The following is a 27,805-nucleotide window of genomic DNA, read 5'->3' on the forward strand; positions in this document are numbered from 1 at the left end:
CGCATGCGTTATGAGCGGGTCGGTGACGTAGGATACGCGCGACGCCATATGGGCTCGTGGAGTGCGATCCCGGAAGTGTCATTCGGCTTGCTGCAGTCATGGCGGCCGGGTCTTTGCCAGCTTCCATGGCCCCGTACTTTCCGGGATACCACCCGTTCGACCCGGAGTCCCTGGGTTTAGGGGCGGGGTTCCGCCTGACTTCGTTCTCGGATATGAAGGGATGAGGCTGTAAGGTCCCGCGGGAGACTCTGCTCAGGCTCCTGTCGGGACTGGAGGACGGGGAACCCGGCGAAGGGGGCGGCCGGGACCCGGAGAGCTCCTGTGCGGTGCAGGACGGGGGACACCCCAGGCTGGGTAAGCGATATCTGCTGTAAGACTAAAGGCACATGGTGCGGTTGTTAGTTGCAGCAGAACTAGTCCTGTCCAAGTCAGTGCAAGTCTATGGGAAATCCAGATCACGTGATCTCATGTCCTCCCCCAACCTGTGTCAATGGCAGCGTCTCCCAACCAGGTTGTATTTTTGCAACAGCTGGAGGCACCCTGGTTGGGAAACGCTGGTCTATGGAGCTGTAGCAAAACTACAACTCCCAGCATGTCCTGAGCGCCTTGAGTTGGGGAGATCCTGGTTGCAGTCTTTTTTCCAACCAGGGTGTCTCCAGCTGTTGCAACCAATGGCTGTCTGGGAATGCTGGGAGTTGTATTTTTGCAACAGCTGGAGGCACCCTGGTTGGAAAAAAAGACTGCAACCAGGATCTCCCCAACTCAAGGCGCTCAGGACATGCTGGGAGTTGTAGTTTTGCTACAGCTCCATAGACCAGCGTTTCCCAACCAGGGTGCCTCCAGCTGTTGCAACCAATGGCTGTCTGGGAATGCTGGGAGTTGTAGTTTTGCAACAGCTGGAGGCACTTTAGCTGGAAAAGACTGCACTAGAGGGAATAGTGTGCATTAGTGAATGCATCAAAGGTGGCTCGGCATGCTGGGAGTTGTAGTTTTGAAACCCCTGGAGTCACTTTTTAGCTGGAAAAGACTGAGTTAGGCTGGATTCACACTACGTTTTTCAACTAAGGTTCCCGCATACGTTTTCTATCAAAAACCGTATGGGGGAAAAAACGGATGGAACAGTATGGGAAAAAGTAAACCGTATGGGTTTTTAAACAGTATACTGTTTTTAAAAGTGCATACTGTTCCGTCCGTTTTTGTAGAAAAAAAAACCCATACGTTTTTGAAAATTTTGTCCATTTTTAATGGGAGGGGTCTTGGGTGGGGACTTTAGGATTCAAATGCGCATGTGCAAAGTAAAAACGTATACGTTCTTCCCGTATGGAACCGTATACATGTGCGTTTCCCATTGACGTCCATGTTAAAAAAACGTATGCAGTTGCAGTACGGTTTTTAAACCGGAGTCAAAACCGTGGTTGACCACGATTTTGTCTCCGGTTTAAAAACCGTACTGCAACCGCATACGTTTTTTTAACATGGACGTCAATGGGAAACGCACATGTATACGGTTCCATACGGGAAAAACGTATACGTTTTTACTTTGCGCATTTGAATCCTAAAGTCCCCACCCAAGACCCCTCCCATTAAAAATGGACAAAATTTTCAAAAACGTATGGGTTTTTTTCTACAAAAACGGACGGAACAGTATGCACTTTTAAAAACAGTATACTGTTTAAAAACCCATACGGTTTACTTTTTCCCATACTGTTCCATCCGTTTTTTTCCCCATACGGTTTTTGATAGAAAACGTATGCGGGAACCTTAGTTGAAAAACGTAGTGTGAACCCAGCCTCAGAGGGATTAGAGGGCATTTTTGGATGCAGCAAAGGCTGTCAGGATATGCTGGGAGTTGTGGTTTTGAGAGCCTCAGGATTTGGATCATGTTGATAATGGCTGTGACTTTTGACATATCCTAGAGCAGTGGTCTCCAACCTGCGGACCTCCAGATGTTGCAAAACTACAACTCCCAGCATGCCCGGACAGCCGTTGGCTGTCCGGGCATGCTGGGAATTGTAGTTTTGCAACATCTGGAGGTCTGCAGGTTGGAGACCATTGTCCTAGAGGCATATTGAGCGTTCAGACTTTGGACATATTGAGTGTTCAGACTTTGGACAGTGATGGTATTGAGCGAGGAGAGAAGTGGGCAGCCGCGTTTTCCTTGTCCTCATTGTGTATTGTCCGTGAGACCTTTACACGGGTCCCCTAGACTAATTGTTAATCCATCTAGGTCACATGACATAGGGCCAATCTAAGCGCAGACTTTATTTATATTTATTAAATTAATGTATATACCTGTCACCAAATTAAAACTTTTAATATATTGTTCCTTGTGTAATTAGCAGACACTTTCCCATTCGCTTGATCTTAAAATTATCAACCTAAATATGTTTAAAATGTAATAGAAAAAAAAAACGTCCACTAGGTGGCGCTGTTCTGTTCCGTGCCACAATTTAATACAATGAGTTTGGTCTCCTCCCGGCCTGGCAGGAGACCAAACTCAGGAAGCGTGTCTCTCCACTGAGCTTGATTGACAGCTGCACAGAAAATGAAAGCTCCACAGATTCTCACAGATAGCTACACAGACAGCTACAGTAGTGCCTCACTGATTGAAACATGCACAGAGCCTGAGGTCTTCTTCTATTCATCACAGCACTGCAACCATGTGAGGGGGGAAGTGGTCCCCCAGCAGGCTTCAGTGATGTTATGCCTGCTGGGAAACGCCCACTTTCTCCTGCTGGAAAATTGCACCATGTGAGCAAGAATAAAGGTATGAAAAAACAATTTCAGAGCTTTAAAAAGCTGTGTATAAGGGCAAGGAGGGGGTGTTGGGGAACATAGCCTGAGGTAGTTGAGAACAGTTTATTTGGTGACAGGTACTTTTTAAAGTGATCACAAATCCACAGGATAGAGAAGTTGCTGATCATTAGAGGTCTGACTGCTGGGACCACCATTGATCACAAGGATAGAGGTCCCTTGTCCCCTGAAGGATAGGTGCAGCAGAGTGCACGTGCTGGACCACCGCTTCATTTACGGTTTATGGGACCTCTGAGCACTGCTGAGTGCTGGATGGAGTCCCATGATGACTGACCATATGCACTGCTGCTCTAGTCACTCAGGACACATATGTGATGCGGTTCCCAGCGGTCAGACTCCCAAAAATCTAATTATCCTGTCCAGAGCAGGAAAAAAATCCCCATAGCAAACATATGCTGCTCTGGACAGTTCCTAAAAGGGTCAGCAGAGGTCAGCAGAGAGCACTGTGGTCAGGACATCAGAGGAAATGCATTTCTTTTTTGGATTTCTCTTTAGTATACAGCCCCTAAAAAGTACTGGAAGGATTAAGATTTTTTAATAGAAGTGATTTACAAATCTGTTTAACTTTCTGGCACCAGTTCATTTAAAAAAAAAAAAAAAAGTTTTCCACAGGAGTACCCCTTTAAGTCTTTACCAGTGTTTTCCAACCAGGGGACCTCCAGCTGTATCAAAACTACAACTCCCAGCATGCCCGGACAGCCAAAGGCTGTCCGGGCATGCTGGGAGTTGTAGTTTTGCAGGAGGCACCCAGGTTAAAGGGGTACTCCAGTGGAAAACATTTTTTTTTTTTTTTTTATGAACTGGTGACAGACTTGTAAATTACTTCTATTAAAAAATCTTTACCCTTCCAGTACTTTTTAGTAGTTGTATGCTACAGAGGAAATAATCTTCTCTTTTAATTTCTTCTGTCTTGTCCACAGTGCTCTCTGCTGACACCTGGTGCCCGTATCAGGAACTGTCCAGAGCAGGAGAAAATCCCCATAGCAAACCTATGCTGCTCTGGACAGTTCCGGACACGACAGAGATGTCAGCAGAGAGCACTGTGGTCGGACTGGAAAGAACTACACAACTTCCTCTGTAGCCTACAGCGGCTAATAAGTACTGGAAGGACTTAGATTTTTTATATAGAAGAAATTTACAAATCTGTTTAACTTTCTGGCACCAGTTGATTTGGAAAATCAACTTCAGAGTTCCCCTTTAACCATAGAGAAGTCTGTAAGGCAGATTTTAGGTTTAGACCTATTAAATGGCAGATTGCATACAATCGAATCTGTCACATCCCTGGGATCGTGGTGCAGGAGAGCCCTTTAAAGGGAATGGTACTAAGATGTAATACCACGCAAAACTTGTGTTGTGGTGCATTTTTTTGTTGTTTTTTTGGAAGAAAGCGGCCATGTTTTTCGGATCCCACACAACTTTTTTGGGTGTTCTAAAGTCCCTTTTTTTGTGCTTTCCTTGCAGGGATCGGTATGGACTCATGTGTGATCCCTCTAAGGCACCGAGGACTCTCCCTTGTTCAGACCACGGACTTCTTTTATCCATCTGTAGAGGATCCCTACATGCAGGTGAGGAAAGGGTTAACAAGCAGTCGCCCGCACGTTCCTCGTGCCTTAGATCTGCTGAGTCACCATGAGGCTGCCGTGGTCTGGAGGAATGTGCTTGTAATGCATTATGTGCCGATCCCCACACAAGGCTGCAGATGTTGCATTTACCTCGTCCAGGATAATCTGTTCATTCTGCGGGACCTTTTTTATCTGTGTTTTCCCATACATTGTGCCTCCAGCTGTTGCAAAACTACAGCTCCCAGCATGCCTGGACAGCCGTTGGCCGTCACGAACTTCTCGGCTCGGCAGTTGATGACTTATCCTGCATAAATTAGTTCAGCTTTCCGGTGCTCCCGTGGGCTGGAAAAGGTGGATACAGTCCTAGGAAAGAGTCTCCTAGGACTGTATCCACCTTTTCCAGCCCACCGGAGCACCGGAAAGCTGAACTAATTTATGCAGGATAAGTCATCAACTGCCGAGCCGAGAAGTTCGTGACGAATCGAATTTACTGTAAGTTCGCTCATCTCTAATCCTAACCACTACGACCCCCATGATCAGGAAAACAAGAATTTTATGTCCCCCCTGTATGAATGGAGTGGAGGTAGGACATGAACGCTGCCACTGCATTCGGTTTTATTGGCCTGATGAAGATAGACAATTAGAGTACCTGGCTATGTGCTCCAGGGTTTTTTATTTTTAAATGGTCACTCTCATTAAAACTAATTAATTAAATAAAGAAATTAAGCTAAATTAAAAAAATATTTCTAATATACTTTGTTTTAAAAAAATTCAGTTTTTTTTCTATGTTTTTTATTTGTGATTAAAAAAAGCTCAAGAGCACATTTTCCCCATCTCATACACAGACTTAAGACCGAAGTCCAAACACAGGAAGTGCAGCCTGGAGTGCTGAGGGGGGCATGTCCAGCCAACAGCATATGGCAGTTAAGTAAGAGGAGCTATGATTGGATGAGGCTGGACACCCCCCCCCCCCCTCAGCACTCCAGGCTGCACTTTCTGTTTGGACCTCGGTCCTAAGTCTGTGTATAAGATGGGGGGGAATATGGTCTTGCGCTTTTCTTAAACACAAAACATAGAAAACTTCATTTAAAAAAAAAAAAAAGTATATTAGAAATCTTTATTTTCCACAAGGAATGCAATAGCAAAAATGTATTTTAATGGAGTTATCCTTTAAGTATTTATAGCACATTACAAACGTAATAAGAAACATACAATCAAAGAACACACAACCCCAGAGGACCTATGGAACAGCCCCAAGACGATAATCAGGGGACGTAACAGCCAGTGGAATCGGTAGCACCGTACAGGGCAGCAGGTCCGGCTAACAAAAACCCGCCGGGCAAGAGGGGCAAAAAACCCAATACCCTCAGAGTGAGAGGCCCGACAGTAACTAACAAAAAAAACATCTCTCTCAATACACACCCCGGCACTTACTTAATGGAGCCGCCCTCACCTGGTGTCCAAAGGAGCAGCTAACCCTGGTACAGGTAAAGAGTACAGAACATGTAATACCTCCCTGTACTGTAGGGGGCGTTACCAGACACCAGTCAGTGCATACACTTCAGTAATACAGGTAAAGAGTACAGAACATGTAATACCTCCCTGCACTGTAGGGGGCACTACCAGACACCAGTCAGTGCATACACTTCAGTAATACAGGGGTTTTACCAGTGAATGCCCATTCTGATTGGTCAGATCTTCCGGCCATTGACAGGTATCACAGATCTGGACTGTCTGTACATTGTATGGTGAGTCTGGTATCAAGTTACAATGGTCCAGAAAAGACCAGTGTATGTTTAGGCCATAGTAAGTTGAGTGATCACTGTATATCTAGCACTAACCATTGTAGAGTAGTACAACCTCTCCACCTCCCTCCACTGATCATCAGATAAATCAGGGATGTCTTCCACCCATTTACCAAAGGCTCCTTCAAAGGGGCTAGGCCCCAAAGTCTGCAAGAGGGCATACACCTGTGTGCGAGGCTTGGAGAGGTCCGTGGTACCTAGGAGAAGCTCCAACTCAGAAATAGCAGGGGTAACCATCAAGGAGCCAAACTGCCTGAACTGCATGCTTAAAGGGGTACTCTGCTGCTCAGCGTTTGGAACAAACTGTTCCAAACGCTGGATCCGGCGCCGGGAGCTCGTGACTTCATAGCCCTGCCCCCTCAATGCAAGTCTATGGGAGGGGGCGTGACAGCCGTCACGCCACCTCCCATAGACTTGCATTGAGGGGGCGGGGTGTGCCATCATGAGGGGGCGGGGCTGTGATGTCATGAGCTGCTGGCTCCAGCGTTCAGAACAATTTGTTCCAAACGCTGAGCAGCAGAGTACCCCTTTAAGCTGGAGGTACCAATAGTAGGCACTACCAGGGATGTAATACCGTTCCCGCATCTCAGAGAACGACAAGAGAACCTGTCATTGAGGGAACGTAGGATGCCCTGATCACACATCCTTTTACATTGTCTTGATACACCCTTCTGTTCCTGAGATGAGAGTTTATCATTTTTGACAATTTTAGGGAATCAGTCAGATGGGAGTGTGCGCATCTGGTGATGGGCGGGGTTATACAGTCAGGGGGTATATATTAGGCATACACACAGATCAATGTACAACATACACGCCCCCTGACTGTATAATTCCGCCCATCACCTGATAATTTTAATAGAAGTGCCATCAGGTGATGGGCGGGATTATACAGTCAGGGGGCGTGTATGTTGTACATTGATCTGTGTGTATGCCTAATAACCCCGCCCATCAACCCCACCACTCCCGTTATTAAAATTAAGTTCACGCCCATCTGACCCTCTGACTGAGTTGTCAAACTATAAAACCTCCTATATCAGGAACAGGAGGGCGTATCAGGGAAATGTAAAAAGCTGTGTGATCAGGACACCCTATGCTACCTAATAATAATGTAGTCCTATTGTTTTTTTTTTTTTTTTTTTTTTGCGGTCGACCCCAGGTCGTCTTTGATTAGAATGGCTGCTATGTAATACCACATCTCGGCAGGAAATTCATGTGATGGCCCATAACCTTGTTCTAGAGGCTTAAGTGTAGTTATCCCCAACCAGTGGCTCTCCAGCTGTTAAAAGTACCCCCCCCCCCCAAATCATGCCACAGCTTTGTTTCGACTGGCAATGGTGGTTGTTGTAGTTTTGCAACAACTTTAGAGCCACAGGTTGTGGATCTCAGCTGTTAGTCTGAATATTTCGGAATCCCGAGCCCCCGGGGTTTCTGTATCTGACGGCTGTAACCTCTTATGAAATCTTCCCGGTTAAGAAATCTGTTTGGCAAAGTTTCCTGAATCTCTCACTTGCTCTTTCACAACAATCTACCGTCTGTTGTTCATACTTGGCCACCAAGTGTCCTGGAGATCATAGATATTCACAGGAAATTGACAAAGAGAGAGAGAGAGAAACATAACCTGTCCTTGTTATTACTCAAGAGTACCTGTCACCAAATAAAACTTTTAATATATTGTTCCTTGTGTAATTATCAGACACTTTCCCATTCACTTGCTTTTAAAATTATCAACATAATGTAATGGGGAAAAAACGGCCACTAGGTGGAGCTGTTCTGTTCCCTGCCACAATTAATACAGTGAGTTTGGTCTCCTCCCGGCCTGGCAGGAGACCAAACTCAGGAAGTGTTTCTCTGCACTGAGCTTGATTGACGGCTGCACAGAGCCTGAGGTCTTCTATTCATCACAGCACTGCAACAATGTGAGGGCAAAAGTGGTCCCCCCCAGCAGGCATCAGTGATGACATGTCTGCTGGGAAACGCCCACTTTCTCCTGCTGGGAGATTGCACTATGTGAGCAAGAATAAAGGTAAGATATACAGCTTTTTAAAGCTCAGACTTATTTTAAGGATGGGAGGAGTGTTAAGAGTAGTTAGGGAACATAGCCTGAGAGTTTTATTTGGTGACAGGTACTTTTTAATGTAGTAGTAATTCCCTTTCTCTTGTTTCAGGGCCGTATTGCCTGCGCCAATGTCCTCAGTGATCTCTATGCCATGGGGATTACAGAATGTGACAATATGCTGATGTTACTCAGTGTCAGCCAGAAGATGACGGATGAGGTGAGTCTGTCGCATCGCTTTCTCACCTCTGTGTATTTTTGTTCACGGAATTGTTTCCTAACAAGGGTGCCTCCAACTTTTGCAAAACTACAACTCCCAGCATGCCCGGGCATGCTGGTAATTGTAGTTATGCAACAGCTGAAGGCACTCTTGTTAGGAAACACTGGTATAAAGTATCACTTAAACATATTGTGAGCCTTCTCTGCAAGCCAGTTAATCACATCATGGAGCGCCGCTCTGTCCCCCGTCCCGGTTTGCAGCCAGACGCTTATCGTCCATACATGGCTGCCTATGGAGGAGCATGTGATGATTATACGTCACTGTATCCTTCATACCAGTACACTGCGCTCAAGAGTGGAGGAGGCACGGCCATACGTAACCTCGTGTGCTTCTCTATGGGCATCCACATATGGGACAGAGTGGTATTAGACATTATACTAACTGTAGTAGTTTATATAAGATATAGATATATATGTGTATTAAGAATCGACCGATTATAGGTTTGGCCGATATTCATGATTTTGGAAGTTATCTGCAATTGACTTGCCGATAATCCGATAATTCCCCGCTCCGCACCCCCACCGCCCCAGCCAGAGAACGCCGCTGCCCCATTGCCTCCCCCCATTGCCTCCCCCATCCCCAGTTTTATAATTACCTGTGCCCGGGGTCCGCGCTACTTCTGGCACCTGCGCGCTGCGTAATGATGTCCTCAACGCGACGTCACCATCAGTGCGCACATTGATAGCTCAGGATGCCGCTGGAGCCAGAAGTAGCGCGGACCCCGGGAACAGGTAATTAAAGAACCTGGGATGGGGGAGGCAATGGAGCAGCGGCGGTGGTTGGACTAAGGACCCGTAGGGGGAGAGAAGCGGGCGGCGGCGGTCTCTGGCCAGAGGATGGGGAGGGTTGGACTCAGGAGGACCCCAGGACAGGCAGGGGGAGAGCAGCGGGTGGCGGCGGTCTCTGGCCCCGCAAAAGCCGCTGCAGTTCATTGATTTAAAGCGGGGGGGTCTGACCGCTGGGACCCTGGCAGTCCGTGGGAAGGGGGTGTGTTGACCACCGCACGAAACGGTGGCTGACACGCCCCCTCAATACAACCCTATGGCAAAGCTGGAGCGCTGCCTTCGGCAATCTCCGGCTCTGCCATAGCGATGTATTGAGGGGGCGTGTCAGCTGCTGCTTCGTGCGGTGGTCTAAACCAGTTATCTGGCTGGAGAGCCGGGGCCCCATACAGAGAGATCGCGGGGGGCCCCAACGGCCGGACCCCCCCGCGATCTCAAACTTATCCCCTATCCTTAGGATAGGGGATACGTTTTTCACCACTGGACTACTCCTTTTAAGGCTGTTGCCTATCTACATAAAGCAGTATTTTTCCAACCAGGGTGCCTCCAGCTGTTCAAAACTACAACTGTAGTTGTTGTACAACTGTAGGGAGTTGTAGTTTTGCAACAGCTGGTGGCTCCCTGGTTAGAAAACACAGGGATAACTATCTGGTGCTGCTTCTCCATTCACTCGCTGTGGGACTGCTGAGCATCGCTGTACTCTCTCCATTACCTGCATGACTAGGTGACTAAGGACCTCCGTTTCCACGATCCATGGGGGTCCCTGCAGCCATACTCCCACTGATCACCTAGTTATCACCTAAGCAATAATGTTCAGTCTTGGGATAACCGCTTCAATGTTAACCTTCCATAATGGGCCTTGGTTAAACAACTCTTTTTCTTACGTTTGTTCCAGGAACGGGAGAAGGTTACACCCCTGATGATCAAAGGATTTAAGGATGCAGCGGAGGAGGGAGGCACCTCTGTAACCGGGGGCCAGACTGTGGTTAATCCATGGATCATCATTGGAGGAGTAGCCACGGTTGTTTGTCAGTCAAATGAATTTATTATGTAAGTTCTTTAATTTTTTGTTTTTTATTGCAACTTGTCACTTAAGAATAAGGTGTGGACTACACTAAGGCTGCATTCACACCACTTTTTTTGCAATATGGCTGCTGGATTCAACTGGAGAATTTAAAAACCAGCCGCTACCGTATCCTGCTGGACCCGCCCCACATCCCATTCATTTAAAGGGATTACTCAGCTCCCCAGCGTCCAGAGCATTGAGTTCCGGACACTGTGTGTGGGCTTCCGTATTCACGCCCGCCCCCTCGTGATGTCACGCCCCGTCCCCTCAATGCAAGTCTATAGGAGGGGGTGTAACAGCCGTCACGCCCCCTCCCATAGACTTGCATTATGGGGGCGGGACATGACTAATTTTTGGACCGTATCTGGTTTTGTTGCTGAATCTTAAAAAAGGTAGAGAAAAAAAAGTGGTCTGATGAATGTCTCCTGCCGGATCCGGCTGCTGTATTACAAAAACATGGAGTAAAGGCACCTTTAGTCTTTTTGTAGCTCTGTGTTTCCCAACCAGGGTGCCTCCAGCTGTTGCAAAACTACAACTCCCATAAAAAAATTCCCATTTAGTTCATACTGTAACAAATGTGTAAAAATGACCCTAATGGTAGATGATTTCCTATGTTTCTATGAAGCCATTCACAGTCCAGTCGGACTGGTTAGATCAGTGTTTCCCAACCAGGGTGCCTCCAGCTGTTGCAAAACTACAACTCCCAGCATGCCCGGACACCCTAAGACTGTCCGGGCATGCTGGGAGTTGTAGTTTTGCAACAGCTGGAGGCACCCTGGTTAGGAAACACTGAGCTATGTGATTTGTGATGGCAACATAAATTGGATACATCCACTACTGTATGAAAGTGGATACAGTGTGATAAGAATGTGTATTGGTGCACTATAGCAATGGAAAGGCAGAGCGAGAGATCTATTTTATTTATTATAGTATTTTATTATTTTTTTGTGTTTAAATGGTCACTCATTAAAACTAATTTTTGCTATTGCACTCCTTATGATAAATAAAAAATATTTCTAATATACTTTGTTTTTAAAAAAAAATGAAGTTTTCTATGTTTTATTTGTGCTTAAAAAAGCTCAAGAGCACATTTTCCCCCCATCTCCTACACAGAATTAGGACCGAAGTCCAAACACAGGAAGTGCAGCCTGGAGTGCTGAGGGGGGGTGTCCAACCAACAGCATATGGCAGTTAAGTGTGGGAGGAGCTATGATTGGATGAGGCTGGACACCCCCCCCCCCCCCCCCTCAGCACTCCAGGCTGCACTTCCTGTGTTTGTCTGTGTATGAGATGGGGGAAATGTGCTCTTGAGCTTTTTTTAAGCACAAATAAAACATAGAAAACTTCATTTTTTTTTTTAAAATAAAGTATATTAGAAATATTTTTTATTTACCATAAGGAGTGCAATAGCAAACATTTGTTTTAATGAGTGACCATTTACCCCTTTTTAATAGAAATTCTATTTCTTCAGGCCACAAAACGCTGTTGCAGGTGATGTCCTGGTGCTGACGAAGCCTCTAGGGACGCAGGTCGCTGTGAACGCCCATCAGTGGTTGGACAATGTAAGTGATTTGTAGTAATTCTTTGTCGGGACTTTTTTTTTTATATATAATTTTTTTTTATGAATGTTTGCTTATAAACTTTATCTAATTTATCAGCCCGAACGCTGGAACAAGATCCGTCTGGTGGTGAGCAGAGAAGAGGTTGAGCTGGCCTATCAGGAAGCCATGTTTAATATGGCTACCCTGAATCGCACAGGTAAGTAATAGCAGAACCCACTGAAGCTCATCACGCTGAGATGCCTATTATAGTTTTTTATGAGGGAGATTTATCAAAACCTGCGCAGAGGAAAAGTTGTCTAGTTGCCCATAGTAACCAATCGGATCGCTTCATTCATTTTTAAGAAGGTCTGTGAAAAATGAAAGAAGCGATCTGATTGGTTGCTATGGGCAACTGGGCAAACCTTCCTCTGCGCAGGTTTTGACAAATCTCCCCTTATGTAACAGTATTCTCTGGTTTCAGACAAATAAGTTAAAGGAGTAGTCCAGTATAGAACAACTTATAAGTTTCAGATCATGGGGGGGACACCACTGGGGCCCCGGCTCGTTGGCCAGAGAGCGCATGTCGACCACTGTACGAAGCTGCAGCCGACGCCCCCTCAACTCTGTGTTATGGCAGAGCTGGAGATTGCTGAGGGCAGCGCTCCGGCTCTGCCCTAGCTCTGTGTTGAGTGGGTGTGTTGGTTGCCGCTTCGTGCAGTGGTCGACAGGCGCTCTCTGGCCAGCGAGCCAGGGCCCTGTACAGGAGATCGTGGGGGGCGGGGGGTTAAAAAAAAAAATCTTTATCCTTCCAGTACTTATTAGCTGCTGAATACAACAGGGGAAATTTTTCTTTTGTCTGACCACAGTGCTCTCTGCTGACCCCTGTCCATGTCAGGCAATTCTCATAGCAAACATATGCTGCTCTGGACCGTTCCTAAAATGGACAAAGATGTCAGCAGAGAGCACTGTGGATGGAAAAGAAATCCAAAAAAGAAAATTATTTCCTCTGTAGTATTCGGCAGCTAAGTAGTACTGGAAGGATTAAGAATTTTTTTTATTATTTTTTTTATAGAAGTAATTTACAAATCTGTTTAACTTTCTGGCACCAGTTGATTTAAAAAAATAAAAAAAAAATTCAACCAGGGTACCCATTTAATCAGTGATGTCCTCAGACCTCCTCTAATCTTAAAGATGGCCTATTGCTAGGATATGCCATCACTTTATGAGATTGCTTATAAACCCCTGCAAGTCTCCAGTAGATGTTTCTTACCTCTAAATAAACTTTATCTTGTTCTTTCAGCTGCAGCGTTGATGCACATGTTCAATGCCCATGCGGCCACCGATATTACAGGCTTTGGCATCTTGGGCCATGCGCAGAACATGGCACGGGAGCAGCACTCTGAAGTGAACTTTGTTATCCACAATTTACCCATCATCGCCAAGATGGCGTCCATCTCTAAGGCATGCGGAAACCGTTATGGTTTACTTCAAGGAACATCTGCGGAGACTTCTGGTGAGTTGGTTTCTCGAAAGTAGTCATTATGGATGTAATATTGTATTGGGAACAGACTAGAAGTCAGTGTTTTCCCAACCAGTGTGCCTCCAGCTGTTGCAAAGCTACAACTCCCAGCAGGCCCGGACAGCCAAAGGCTGTCCGGGCCTGCTGGGAGCTGTAGTTTTGCAACAGCTGGAGGCACAATCGTTGGGAAACACTGCTAGGTAAATCGGGCTAAACCGGTTAAGTGGTGTGAAAAATTAATTGGACATGAAGTTATGTCGACATTCATACAAACGTAATACGGATGCCTATTTGTGGCTGTATTACAGCTGCAAGTCCTGACCCTATTGGGTTTGATGACCTGAACTGACAGCTGTCACTTCGGGTCATAAAACCCAGTTGGGCAAGAATGTTGACCCTGTTAAAGGGGTAGTCCAGTGGTGAAAAACTTATCCCCTATCCTAAGGATAGGGGATAAGTTTGAGATCGTGGGGGGTCCGACCGCTGGGGCCCCCTGCGATCTCTCTGTACGGGGCCCCGGCTCTCTGCCGAGATAGCGGGTGTCGACCTCAGCACGAGGCGGCGGCCGACACGCCCCCTCAATACATCTCTATGGCAGAGCCAGAGATTGCCGAAGGCAGCACTTCGGCTCTGCCATAGAGTTGTATTGAGGGGGCGTGTCGGCCGCCGCCTCGTGCGTAGGTCGACACGCCCCCCTTCCCGCGGGCTGTCGGGGCTCTGTACAGGAGATCGCGGGGGGCCCCAGCGGTCGGACCCCCCGCGATCTGCAACTTATTCCCTATCCTTAGGATAGGGGATAAGTTGCTCACCACTGAGTCACCACTGGACTACTCCTTTAAGGCAATGTTCACACGGCAGAATTTCTGCCAACTGGAGTAAATCTTTAAAATCCTATGAACTTAAATGGGGCTCTGAATGGAATTCCGCAAAATTTAAAGACTCAGCTTATAACTTAGCAGAATCAAGAATTTCAACTGTGTATTTTGGACACTGAAACCCAAATTAAAGGGGTACTCCACCGTAGAACATTATATCCGCAGGGGACTCCCGCAATCTAGGTGCTGGTAGCTGTGGCATCCAGAACACTGAAGCTTCACTCTCTGAGATAACGCCCCCTCCATTCATGTCTATGGGAGGGGGCGTGATGGCTAGTATGTAGCAGTCACGCCTCCTCCCATAGACATGAATGGAGAGGGTGTGGTGGTTGTAGTAGCCAGTCATCTGGCATGGAGCTTAGTTCGCTCCATGCTCTGGATGACTGGGATGCCGCTGTGGAGATTAGACATCTTATCCCCTATCCTTTTGGATAGGTGATAAGATGTTTTCCGGCAGAGTTCCCCTTTTAAAGTGAATGCACAAAAAATGGCGTCTGTACAGAACATGGCTTTTATGCTTGTTAGAAAGCAGCCCACTACTGGGACGGCGTTGGAGGTGACAGATTACGCTGCAGCTTCCTAATGTGAACGTTTGCTTATAAAGGTGGTCTACTCATCTGCCTCCCGAGGGAACAAGCCGCTCGCTTCTGTGCCGAAATAAAATCCCCCAAGTATGGAGAGGGACATCAGGCCTGGATTATCGGTATCGTAGAAAAAGGAAACAGGTCCGCCCGCATTATCGAAAAACCCCGGATTATTGAAGTGACCCCACGGGGTGCTGGGACAAGTGACAGCAGCACTACACAGAGTCTAGACGCACCATACTAAACTGGACAGTAACAGTGCCTCAGGTTTCTTGCTTGAACAGAATCTTATTTCTATGCTGTTTAATGAAGGTAAAAAATGCTTAGTTTCCGGAGCTGAATATATTATCTGAATCATAGGATGAAAGCAGTGGAAATTATTTATTTTTCTTAATTTTTTTTCAATATGGACAATGAAAACTCCTAAAGCCCTTCCGTCTGCTCTCCTCCGCTCGACGGTCCAGGCCTGAGCAGCTGGGCTGAAGATATGGAGGAGAAGGGGCTCTGGTGGCTTTCCTTACACTCCTGTCAATGATGTCTCTTCTGTATAACCTGATATCAGGCTGGAGGGGACTGACATAAATTCAGAAGAGGTGGGGAGGCCGGCACATCCCTTTTTAGATGGTTTTTCAATTAAATATAATTCATGAACCAATAATGAAGCCGTCTTGCTCTGTTCGTGTAGTTGGTGCTAGGTTATAGCAGATTTTATTTACAGGGGCGCAGGTAAAACACTCTTTTAACAGAGGCACAGAACACATTCAGCGGCCGGAGTCAGGTAAAACTTACAATAGATGCATCTTGTCCTTCTGGGTCTATTGTAGAAGCATTGAAGACTTTCCTTTGGAAAATGATTTATAAACCCTTGTATTAACATTAAAGGACATTTGCAGCCTAAATACACTTATCCCCTATCCTGACTCGAACGGGACCCTGGCCTTGCCGCGCTGATGCGCGTAGCGTCTACCTTACTGAGGTTGGCGGTACACCCCCTCCCCATACAGCTTTATGGGAGAGGCATGAAGGCTGCATTCCACTCCCCCATAGAACTGCATGGAGGAGGCGTGTCAGCCGTGGCGTCATGCTGTGGATGGCACGCCTCCTGCACAGGAAAGCTGTGGCCCCGTGCAGAAGTGGGGTGGGGGAGGTGCCAGCATTCAGACCCCCCTGCAATCAAACACTTATCCCCTATCTTGTGGGTAGGGGATGAGTATATTTAGGCTGTAGATGTCCTTTAAGCAACAATTAATTTTTCTTACATTTGTAAACCCCATCCCCCCAAACAACGAATCGTCCTTCAGCTTACAGTGTACAGTCAGGTAAGTGTGCATTTGGTACGCAGTCCATGTTCTCCATTCATAGTCTATATGAGGAGCAGTCCATAGTGTTGAGGAGCTATTGTATGCAATCCATCACGTGTATCTGCAGAGTATCTATGTCTGGGGCTTTGTACTGACACTTTGGGCAGCAGTATTCTTGCTGCTCTACCAAAGGGTGAATGGAAGGAGGTGGTGGAGTAGGATAGGCTGCTTGGTACGCTCCTGTAAAGAAAACAGCTGTTAGTGGCAGTCAAGTGTACCTGTCACCAAACTAAACTTTTAATATATTGTTCCTTATGTAATTATAAGACCTTTTGCTGTTTACTTGCAGTTAAAATTCAACATTTTTTTTTATAGGTGTTTATTGTGATTGGAAAAAAAAACTGGCCACTAGGTGGCTCTGCTCTGTTCCCTGCCACAAGTTAGTCAGTTTGGTCTCCTCTGGGCCTGGCAGGAGATTCCACTCAGTGAGTGCGGGGCAGGGGGAGGCACAGCTCTCACAGGCTTCAGTGACATTGCACCTGCTGGGGAACGCCCACTTTCTCCTGCTGGGAGCTTATACAATGTGAGCAAGGGCAAAGGTATGATACACAGCTTTTTAAAGCTCGGAAACTTTTTTTTTTTTTTCTCCTAAGGGCAGGAGGGGTGTTAGAAGTTAGGGAATATAATCTGAGTTTAGAAAATATGGTTAGATGACCTGTTCTATTGATTGTTTAGGCCAGTATGATTTAAAGTGTCACCCAGCATAAAAAAAAAACTGAGTTTACACAATTCCACACACAGTGATAACAAAAGTTAAAGGTTCCACTAGAAAGGTAGTACTGGCACCACCAGACTAGACCCAGCAGTCACTCACACTATGCGGCATAGCAACAGGCATCTCCTGAGGAGGTCATGTGGTGCTCAGCAACAAAAGCAAAGTCGAAATGCAATAAGGTCCAACCAAGAAAAAGGAACGCACCTCCTTGTAGTGTCCCCTTCGGTCTCCAAGAATAAAGGACCACATTTGCTAATTATGTGAGTGCTGCTATTTTTATTTATTTTCTTGGTTGGCACTGATACCAAATGTTTTTTTGTTTGAAAAAAAAAGGGGGTAATTTTTATAATGGGAATGGTTTATTTATATTTAACAACAAGAGGGGCGATCTGAACTACCAGGATGTCACTCTGGAAGTCTAGTTAGATGATGCGGGCAGGAGATGCATGGTTTCATATATTATCTGTGCTTCCATAATGTAGAAGAATGCTTTTATTCCCTGGTCCAAAGTGCTGAGGGCTGTAACCCCCTCCTTGCTCCCCCAACTTATGTCTGCTTGATTGTCAGCTGGAAGCAGAGCCCTGTCTTCAACTTTCGTTCCTGTGCTATACATACCTCCATTGGGCATAGGAGTGAGATTTGGAATCAAACAGATATGAAGTGTCTCAGGTGTTTTTGCCTTAACAGTGGCAGCCGTTTTGGAATGTAAATTGCAGCAGACAGATTCCTTTTTAAAGCCTTTAGAACCACCATCAAAACTTGAGACTGAAGGGAATCTGGACAAAACCAGACTTTTGAGACCTGATGGACAGAAGAGCTCTTTCTGGACTTAAAGGGGTGCTCTGGGGAAGTTAATAAAAATGCCCCAACACCACCACCAATACCTGTTCTGTATCCCCTGTATTTATCCATGTTTTGGTAGCTCCTGTGGCCCCCGTTTTCTAAATGTTTTTCCTTGCAGCTAAGATTACAACTCCCAGCAGTCAGTGCAGCTCTGTGTAATAGCTGGCAGCCACTTGCTCTTGCTGTCAGCAGTGTGCATACAACTTTTTTTTTCCAAACTATTCTTCCCCCAGCAATAAATCATGCTATGCTCTGAATGGCAGCAGTCAGTGATAAGATCCTTCTGTATTCTTAGGAACCCTCTGCAGCTATGCCTGGTCTATCTCTACTGACTGGTCTATATCTTTCAGTTAGTCTGACCAAATAGCTAATCTGTCTACTGGTATTTAGAGGTCTTACATGACCGGCTCTCTGCCAGGTCACAACGCTTTCCGATGGCACTAGAAGGTCCATTTTGCCTTAACTCTTAATCCAGTGACAGAGGATCTCAATTCACTGGTGATGTAGACCATATAAATAAGATGGAATATTTTGGCTTTGCCTTGGATAACATTCTACTAAAAGTATTGGACACCGGCTACCCTTTTGGCTCTGGTTTTTTTCACCAGAGCTATTCCTTTTAGAGTCAGAAAAAAAAATTAGCTGCTAAAGGCTGTCCAGGCATGCTGGGAGTTGTAGTTTTGCAACACCTGGAGGCACCCTGGTTGTGAAACACTGGTCTAGACTTTCTCTAATCTCTTCCCCGTAACATTTAGGGCATGTTCCCACTTGGCGTATACGCAGCATATTTCACGCTGCGCAAAATCTGCAGAAGCAGCGGGCAATACGCTGCATTTCCCTCACTCACCATTCACATAGCTTTCCGGCGTGTGCTTTTCATCTGCACAGGTTTTCATAAATTTCCGCCATAATGCTGAGAAGTGCATTGGAGTAAACAGACTAGCATACTGTATTAGAATTTGATTGATATTACTATAAATGGCATGTGGAAGGGAGTCACTGATGGACTGGCTTTGGAAGGTGGTGAATGAGCCGACATGCAACAGCACGGAAGGGGTTATACTAAGCACTGAACTGTTGAGATTCGAGGGAAGCCTTTATTTTTCAGGGACTGTGTATATCCCTTGGAGAAGGCAGACTGGCTTACTCACTCTCTCCTGCACTAGCTAAGTCCCACCCCCATAGAATGTCAGCAGATAAAAACCATTCGGCTCATATAGTCTGCCCAATATTCTGAATAGTCCCTGGACCCATCTTATATGAATGTTTCCTGTATTGTCCTATGCCCTCTGTTAGAGGTAGGCTGACCCTAGTGGACTAGTTTACATTTCTGGGGTAAGGTTTTTTTGGAAATTAAGTGACATGTTAGGAATCACAGGCTTTCATAAGGGGTTTAAAACTACAATGACCACTTACATAAAAACATGGACATGAGTCATTGGGACACAGATCATGAATAGGAACAGACATGGGAAGCTGCTTACAGCATGAATCTACTTCTTTCATAATGGTGGTGGCTCATCAAGTGCACTGCTGCCACAATGATTCAGGGGGACAAGTGACCGCCATTCTCAAGAACCCCCCCCCACCAGTCATGTAGTTATCCACTATCCTAGAGTCTCCTGACCAGTGTGCCTCCAGCTGTTGCCAAACTACAATTTCCTTAATAGCTGCTTAAAGGGGAACTCTATTACTTAAAAACTTATACCCTATCCACAGGATCGGGGATAAATGTCTGATCGGTTAAAGTCCAACTGATGGGACCCCCACGGACCTACCACCACTCCGCCTCTCCAAGTCCACGAAGCAGTGGTCGACACGCCCCCCTCCATGCATCTCTATAGTAGAGCTGTATCTGAGAAGAGTTGGGGGTGGCAGTAGATCACAGGTGTCCTATCTGTTGGGCCACCTGCAATCAGACCCTTGAATAGGCATTAAAATTATTAAAGGAATATTCCAGTTAAATGTTTTTATAACTTCTATTAAAAAAAAAAATCCTTCCAGTACTTAGCTGTTGAAGTAGAGTTCTTTTCTGACAACAGTGCTCTCTGCTGACACCTGTCTGTCTCCGGAACTATCCAGAGTAGGCACAAATCCCTATAGCAAACCTAATCAACTCTGGACAGTTCCTGAGACAGACAGGTGTCAGCAGAGAGCACTGTTATTCTTTTCTGTCTAATCCTTCTAGTACTTAGCTGCTGAAGTGGAAAGACATTTTTAAAAGAACCTTCTGGAGCCAGTTGATATGAAAACAAAAAAAGTTCTGTACTGGAATACCCCTTTAAGGACTCTCCATTTTTCAGTTTATGCACTTTCGTTTTTTTCCTTTTTAAAAATCATAACCTTTTCAATTTTGCTCCTAAAAATCCATATGTTGGCTTATTTTTTGTAACACCAATTCTACTTTGTAATGAGGTCATTTTACCCAAAAATCTATGTCGAACAAAAAAAAAAAAAGAAAATTGAAAACACTACATTTTGGGGGCTTCCGTTTCTACGCAGTAATTTTTTTGGTAAAAATGACACCTTCTCTATTCTGTAGGTCCATATAATTAAAATGATACCCTACTTATGCAAGTTTTATTTTGTTGTACTTCTGGTAAAAAATTGTAACTACCGTATATACTCGAGTATAAGCCGACCCGAGTATAAGCCGAGACCCCTAATTTCAACCCAAAATCCCAGGAAAAGTTATTGACTCGAGTATAAGCCTAGGGTGGGAAATACCTCATCCCCCCCCCCTGTCATCATCCAGACCCGTCATTAACATCCTCATCATCCCCTTATCATCCCACACATCCCCCCTTCATCATCCCCTTGTCATCATCCCACACATCCCCTTATCATCCCACACATCCCCCCTTCATCATCCCCTTGTCATCATCCCACACATCCCCCCTTCATCATCCCCTTGTCATCATCCCACACATCCCCTTATCATCCCACACATCCCCCCTTCATCATCCCCTTGTAATCATCCCACACCCCCCCCCCTTCATCATCCCCACCCCCCTTCATCATCCCCACCCCCCTTCATCATCCCCACACCCCCCCCCCCCCCCTTCATCATCCTCTTCTCATCATTCGCCCTCAGTGGTCTTCAACCTGCGGACCTCCAGAGGTTTCAAAACTACAACTCCCAGCAAGCCCGGGCAGCCATCGGCTGTCCGGGCTTGCTGGGAGTTGTAGTTTTGAAACCTCCGGAGGTCCGCAGGTTGAAGACCACTGCGGCCTTCAACATGCGGACCTCCAGAGGTTTCAAAACTACAACTCCCAGCAAGCCCGGGCAGCCATCGGCTGTCCGGGCTTGCTGGGAGTTGTAGTTTTGAAACCTCCGGAGGTCCGCAGGTTGAAGACCACTGCGGCCTTCAACATCATCCAGCCCCCTCTCACCCCCTTTAGTTCTGAGTACTCACCTCCGCTCGGCGCTGGTCCGGTCCTGCAGGGCTGTCCGGTAAGGAGGTGGTCCGGTGAGGAGGTGGTCCGGGCTGCTATCTTCACCGGGGGCGCCTCTTCTCCGCGCTTCCGGCCCGGAATAGAGCCGTTGCCTAGACAACGACGCATCTGCGTCGTTGTCAAGGCAACGTGACTATTCTGAGGCCGGGCCCGAAGCGCTTAGAGGCCTCCCCGGTGAAGATAGCAGCCCGGAACCACTATCCCACCGGACGACCTCCTCACCGGACAGCCCTGCAGGACCGGACCAGCGCCGAGCGGAGGTGAGTACTCAGAACTAAAGGGGGTGAGAGGGGGCTGGATGATGTTGAAGGCCGCAGTGGTCTTCAACCTGCGGACCTCCGGAGGTTTCAAAACTACAACTCCCAGCAAGCCCGGACAGCCGATGGCTGCCCTGGCTTGCTGGGAGTTGTAGTTTTGAAACCTCTGGAAGTCCGCAGGTTGAAGACCACTGCGGGTGGGGGAGTTCACTCGAGTATAAGCCGAGGGGGGTGTTTTCAGCACGAAAAATCGTGCTGAAAAACTCGGCTTATACTCGAGTATATACGGTACATGCACGAAAATTAATACGTTTTAAAAATGTCCTTCTGACCCCTATAACTTTAATTTTCCGCATATTGGGATGTATGAGGGCTCCTTTTTTTTGCACCGTGATCTGAACTCTTTATTGCTACCATTTTTTTTGCTTTGACTGGACTTTTTGATCGCTTTTTATTTTTTATGGTATGAAAAGGTGACCAAAAATACGCTATTTTGGACTTTGGAATTTTGTTTACGTGTATGTCATTGACCGTGCGGTTTAGCTAACAATATATTTTTCTAGTTCGGACATTTATGCACGCGACAATACCACATGTTTATTTTGAGGTTTTTTTATGGGAAAAGGGGAGGGGGTTAAATGCCATTTTACAGGGGACTATAACAGTGCACACACTGATCACTGCCATGCAATAGCATGGCATTGATCAGTGTTATCGCCGCTCGACTGCTCTTGCCTAGATCTTGCGATTGGACGTGCAGAAGGCAGGTAGGAATCCTCTCCGCATCATGAATAGCACCACTGAGCTGCCGGGAAGCTTTCACACACTATGATCAACTTTCATCTGCATCTGAATGGTTAATACCGGGCATCACTGCGATCGGTGATGTCCAGTATTAGCCACGGGTCCCTGCCCGATATGACCTAATATAGTGGGAGCTAGCGCAGGACATAAATATACGTCCTGTATCGTTAAGTACCGGAGTTCTCCTTTTAAACAAGTACTCCGGTGTGTGTGTGTTTTTTTTTTTTAACCTTATGTGCTCTCCTTAAACTTAAACTCTCCTTCCTACGTTCCACCGTTGATCTGATATCGATGTCCCGTTCTCCGGCCCCTGACTTCTTCCGCTTCCTGTAAGTCAAAGAGTCACGTGACGCTCAGCATATCACCCCTACTGCCGGTGATATGCTGAGTGTCACGTGACGCTCAGTGTATCACAGGCAGTAGGGGTGATACGCTGAGCGTCACGCAACTCTTGGACTTACAAGAAGCAGAAGAAGTCTGAGAACAGAACACAGATATTAACGAAGGTGAGTTAAAGTTTGTTTTGCTTCACTTGGCAGCCCAGGCACAGAGGGTTAAAAACAGGGTCAGAGTCTCTTGGGAGGGGGAATACCATAGTGTCCAGGAGGCAATAATGTATAGCCTCCCTTCTGAGACTCACCATGCATGCTCGGGTGTAAAGTATCAGAATGTCTTTTCATCATGTCTTCCATTCTCGCCCTGTAACAAAAGAATGTGTTATGAGATGAAGGTAAGGACAGATAACAATGGACAGGGACACAGACGGACCTGGCCCCACCAGACTCATTCCTCAACCTTTCTCGCAGAAGTTCATCCAGCTGTTCCTGTAGCTTCTGCTTCTCTGTATGGAGTCTAGCCCGCGCTTCCCGTTCTGCATGAAAGTCTGCACAATATATTTCTGCCTGAGATGAAAAGAATATATTCAGCATCAGATGCCAGTGATGGGGAATATTATAATGTCACTGCTCTGGGGGTCACTTACCTGAGCCTTCAGTACACCGACTGTTTCTTTCAGACCTTTTTGTTCGTCTGTTTCCACCTTCAACTTGTCTATAAGTTCTTGCTTGGCTACGAGGGCTTCTTCTGCCTCCTGCAGCTGTTGCCTTAGTTCTCGGACCTCAACTTCCAAGCTCTAAACGCAACATATCAGAAGGCCCTTAAGTCTCGTGTAATTCAAAGAAAGACCTATAGGGGGGAGGGGGGGGCTGTTGTAGAACTACAACTACCAACACCTGAAGGTCTAGGCCAGTGTTTCCCAACCAGAGTGGGCATGTCCGGGCATGCTGGGAGTTGCAGTTTTGCAACAGCTGGAGGCACCCTGGTTGGAAAACACTGGTCTACACAGTGAGAGCAATGGGAGGCAACTGTTATTTCCTTGTGTGAACCTAGCCTTAGGGTGTTTTTTTATTTTTAAAAGGAAAACTGTCGGCCTGTTCAGCCACACTAAACCTTATACAGTGGTCCCTCAACATACGATGGTAATTCGTTCCAAATGAACCATCGTTACTTGAATGTGGATCCGTGCAATAGTAATACAGTAAGTTATACTCACTTGTCCCCGCTGCCCTGAATAGTCGCTGTCATCACATCCCCGGGGTGTCCCCGCCGCTCCGGACAGTCACCACTGGCCAGGATCATTGCTCTCCATCGCAGTCATCCCGTCGCTATGCACACCGCTCCCATTGGATAACGGGACGGCGTGCGCGGCGACATAATGACTACGAATGAGAGCGACTGCCATGCAGCGGAGCGTGAGGAGGACGGTCCGGAACGTCGGGAACAGGTGAGTGACAGTCACCGGACCACACAGGGCACCTTAAACGGCTATCCGGTGGCAGCTGAAGCAGTCTGCGCTGCCGGATAGCAGTTTAGGCGATGGCCTCGACATAAAAAAAAGCATCGTATGTTGATGCTGCCTTCAACATACGATGGCATCTGAGAGACCATCGTATGTTGAAATTATCAGCCAATCAGACACTGAACCTCTCTCTGCTGCTCAGAGGAGGAGAGTGGAGGCTGCTCTCAGAGAGTGAGCAGAAGTGCAGTGATTGCTGGGAGATGTAGGCAAGGGGAGGGAAGGATGGCAAAGGATATCGAGCCACAGGAGCCATGTATACCAGGAAGGATATATATAATATATATATGTTCCCTGGAGTAACCCTTTGTGAGCCTGAGTGTCTGCTTCTACTTACAGTCATCAGTTTCTCCTGATGTAGGCTGTTCTTCATGTGGAGATCATATTCTTGAAATAACTTGTGATACGCAGACTGGAGCTGGGACAGCTTTCTCCTAGAATAAGAACAAGTTTCATGAGAAATCAAAAAAAGAAAAACACACGCTCAGCAGTGTTCCCCAACCAGGGTGCCTCCAGCTGTTGCAAAATGACAACTCCCAGCAGAATGCTGTTTGGGCATGATGAGCATTGTCCTTTTGCAACAGCTGGAGACACACTAGCCGGGAAAGACTAGTATAGAATAAAGTAGCAATGTGTGGTGCATGGTGACGTCACTACTGAGGTCATGTGATTCAGAAATCAGTTTAACATTTGTCATTTTGGTCAGCATATATTTTTTGCAAAAAAAAATTTAGTGGAAAACCAAAATAAAAAAGTGTGTGTGTATATATAATAAAAATTAATTCATATAAACTGAACCCAAAGTCATCATAGTGCTACCTATCTAGAATCAGCATTTTTCAGAAATGAAATTAAATGAAAGAAGCAATCTGGTTGCTATGGGCAACGGCACTGCTCTTTCTCCACAGATAAGTCTCCCCCATAGACTATATCTGGTGTTATTTTATTAAAGTTGTTGAACAGCATTAGACAAACGTGGCACAAATAGCGCTATGGGAGACTACACGCTCTGTCTGGTATTACAGTTCAGCTCAATTTAAATGGGGAGAGCAGCAATGCCAAGGCACCACCTGAATGGGGAGAGCAGCAATGCCAAGGCACAACCTGAAAGGGGAGAGCAGCAATGCCAAGGCACCACCTGAATGGGGAGAGCAGCAATGCCAAGGCACCACCTGAATGGGGAGAGCAGCAATGCCAAGGCACAACCTGAAAGGGGAGAGCAGCAATGCCAAGGCACCACCTGAATGGGGAGAGCAGCAATGCCAAGGCACAACCTGAAAGGGGAGAGCAGCAATGCCAAGGCACCACCTGAATGGGGAGAGCAGCAATGCCAAGGCACAACCTGAATGGGGAGAGCAGCAATGCCAAGGCACAACCTGAAAGGGGAGAGCAGCAATGCCAAGGCACCACCTGAATGGGGAGAGCAGCAATGCCAAGGCACAACCTGAATGGGGAGAGAGCAGCAATGCCAAGGCACAAACTAAATGGGGAGAGAGCAGCAATGCCAAGGCACAACCTGAATGGGGAGAGAGCAGCAATGCCAAGGCACAAACTAAATGGGGAGAGAGCAGCAATGCCAAGGCACAACCTGAATGGGGAGAGAGCAGCAATGCCAAGGCACAAACTAAATGGGGAGAGAGCAGCAATGCCAAGGCACCACCTGAATGGGGAGAGAGCAGCAATGCCAAGGCACAACCTGAATGGGGAGAGCAGCAATGCCAAGGCACAACCTGAATGGGGAGAGAGCAGCAATGCCAAAGCACAACCTGAATGGGGAGAGAGCAGCAATGCCAAGGCACCACCTGAATGGGGAGAGAGCAGCAATGCCAAGGCACAAACTAAATGGGGAGAGAGCAGCAATGCCAAGGCACAAACTAAATGGGGAGAGCAGCAATGCCAAGGCACAACCTGAATTTTTGTGCCCATTTTTTATATATATATTTTTTTCCATTCCAGACAACATTTTACTTGCAGAGTAGTGAATGTGTAATATACTTCTTGTGCAAAAAGTGCAGGTATCTGGTGCATTTTTTCCCCCCCCCAGAAAAAAAGACCAAAAATAAAGATTTGGGTGCAGAAGCTAAAAGAGAACCCAGAACTATTTACAGTAATAAACAAAAAGAGGAAGGGCTTAGTACAACAAAAGACATCAATAGAAGAGCGCACTACATGCAGAGCAGCAGGACGTCCAGCAGGAACCTTCACAGGCTCGAGAAAAGGAGCTGAATCCCCTGGAACAACAGGAGGGCTACATGTAAAGCACATTAAAGCAGGGTCTTCCAACCAGGGTGCCTCCAGCTGTTGCAAAACTACAACTCGCAGCATGCCCGGACAGCCTTTGGCTGTCCGGGCATGCTGGGAGTTGTAGTTTTGCAGCAGTTGGAGGCACCCTGGTTGGAAGACACTGACGTAGATACTTAAAAACAGAAGGATATAAATAGGAAAACACACTGGGGAAGGTTTAAACGGGTACTCCGGTGGAATTTTTAATCAACTGGTGCCAGAAAGTTAAACAGATTTGTAAATTACTTCTATTAAAAAAAAATCTTAATCCTTCCAGTACGTATTAGCTGCTGAATACTACATAGGAAATTATTTTCTTTTTGGAACACATCTCTGTCCATTTTAGGAACTGTCCAGAGCAGCATATGTTTTCTATGGGAATTTTCTCCTACTCTGGACAGTTCCTAAAATGGACAGAGGTGTCAGCAGAGAGCACTGTGGTTGTGATTTCAGCAGAGAGCTCTGTGTTCCAAAAAGAATTTCCTCTGTAGTATTCCGCAGCTAATAAGTACTGGAAGGATTAAGATTTTTCAATAGAAGTAATTTACAAGTCTGTAACTTTCTGGCACCTGTTGATAAAAAAAAAAAAAAAAAAAAAGTTTTCTACCGGAGTACCCCTTTTAAAAGGAGAACTCTGGAACATACATTCTTATCCGTATCCATAGGATAGGGGACAAGTGTCTGATCTCCCACCCCGCACACATTGAGCGATCTCCATGTATCTCTATAGGGAAAGCCAAAAGATACCCGAGCGCTGTATCTCCGGCTCTCCCATAGAGATCACTCCATGCATGAGGGGAGCTGGGGGTCCCGGTAATTTAACTTATGCGCACTACAATCTATAGGATACATAATTTATTATAATTCATATGAAACCGAAATAAATGGAGTCTCCTGACCCTAACTGTTTAAACAATGTCCTATGGGTTACTGCAGGACCTTTAATATTGCACATGCATCGAAAACCTTACACGACATTTAATATGATACATTTCTATAGACTTGTCTACGTTGTTCTACCCACAAGAGAAGTGTTTCCCCAACCAGGGTTCCTCCAGCTGTTGTAAAACCACAACTTCCAGCATGCCCAGACAGCCAAAGGCTGTAGAGAAAGTAGTATCCAATCAGATTACAATGTAGCCATGACATTATGTATATACCCACAAGTTAAATATATATATTCAGCCAACCCACTAGGAGGCGATATATACTATTAATAAACCATATTTGTATATTTATGGATAGTAGACACAGGATCTATTAGGATAAACACGCCCACATTTATAAAGGACACACCTCCAATCATGATGGACACACCCATCATTTGAGCATAAATGGCTCCAGAGAAAG

General features: G+C 46.3%; 2 protein-coding genes across 6 annotated transcripts in view; one reads left to right on the forward strand and one right to left on the reverse strand.

Annotated features, from left to right (window-relative positions):
• The first annotated feature begins 50 nt into the window (after window positions 1–50).
• Window positions 51–15,539, forward strand: LOC130291400 (selenide, water dikinase 2-like). The gene is made up of 8 exons (XM_056540104.1): window positions 51–354; window positions 4,276–4,379; window positions 8,347–8,454; window positions 10,192–10,346; window positions 11,834–11,924; window positions 12,021–12,120; window positions 13,204–13,416; window positions 14,902–15,539. The coding sequence occupies exons 1-8, from the start codon at window positions 99–101 to the stop codon at window positions 15,123–15,125; spliced, it is 1,251 nt and encodes a 416-aa protein (XP_056396079.1). The 5' UTR covers window positions 51–98; the 3' UTR covers window positions 15,126–15,539.
• Window positions 15,540–15,561: 22 nt separating this feature from the next.
• The window catches only part of IKBKG (inhibitor of nuclear factor kappa B kinase regulatory subunit gamma), a 51,079-nt gene continuing 38,835 nt past the window's right edge, over window positions 15,562–27,805 (reverse strand). For 4 of the 5 annotated variants that reach the window (XM_056540101.1, XM_056540099.1, XM_056540096.1 and 1 more), the window contains 5 exons: window positions 24,510–24,606; window positions 23,300–23,449; window positions 23,086–23,219; window positions 22,958–23,016; window positions 15,562–16,422 (listed from right to left, as the gene is read on the reverse strand). In XM_056540101.1, the coding sequence (XP_056396076.1) occupies window positions 16,277–16,422; window positions 22,958–23,016; window positions 23,086–23,219; window positions 23,300–23,449; window positions 24,510–24,606 (586 nt within the window). In that variant the 3' untranslated portion in view covers window positions 15,562–16,276. The remainder of the gene's footprint in view (window positions 16,423–22,957; window positions 23,017–23,085; window positions 23,220–23,299; window positions 23,450–24,509; window positions 24,607–27,805) is intronic. The other variant, XM_056540098.1, reaches the window with a different exon arrangement.

Source organism: Hyla sarda, chromosome 9 (assembly GCF_029499605.1).
Source record: "Hyla sarda isolate aHylSar1 chromosome 9, aHylSar1.hap1, whole genome shotgun sequence".
NCBI lineage: Eukaryota > Metazoa > Chordata > Amphibia > Anura > Hylidae > Hyla > Hyla sarda.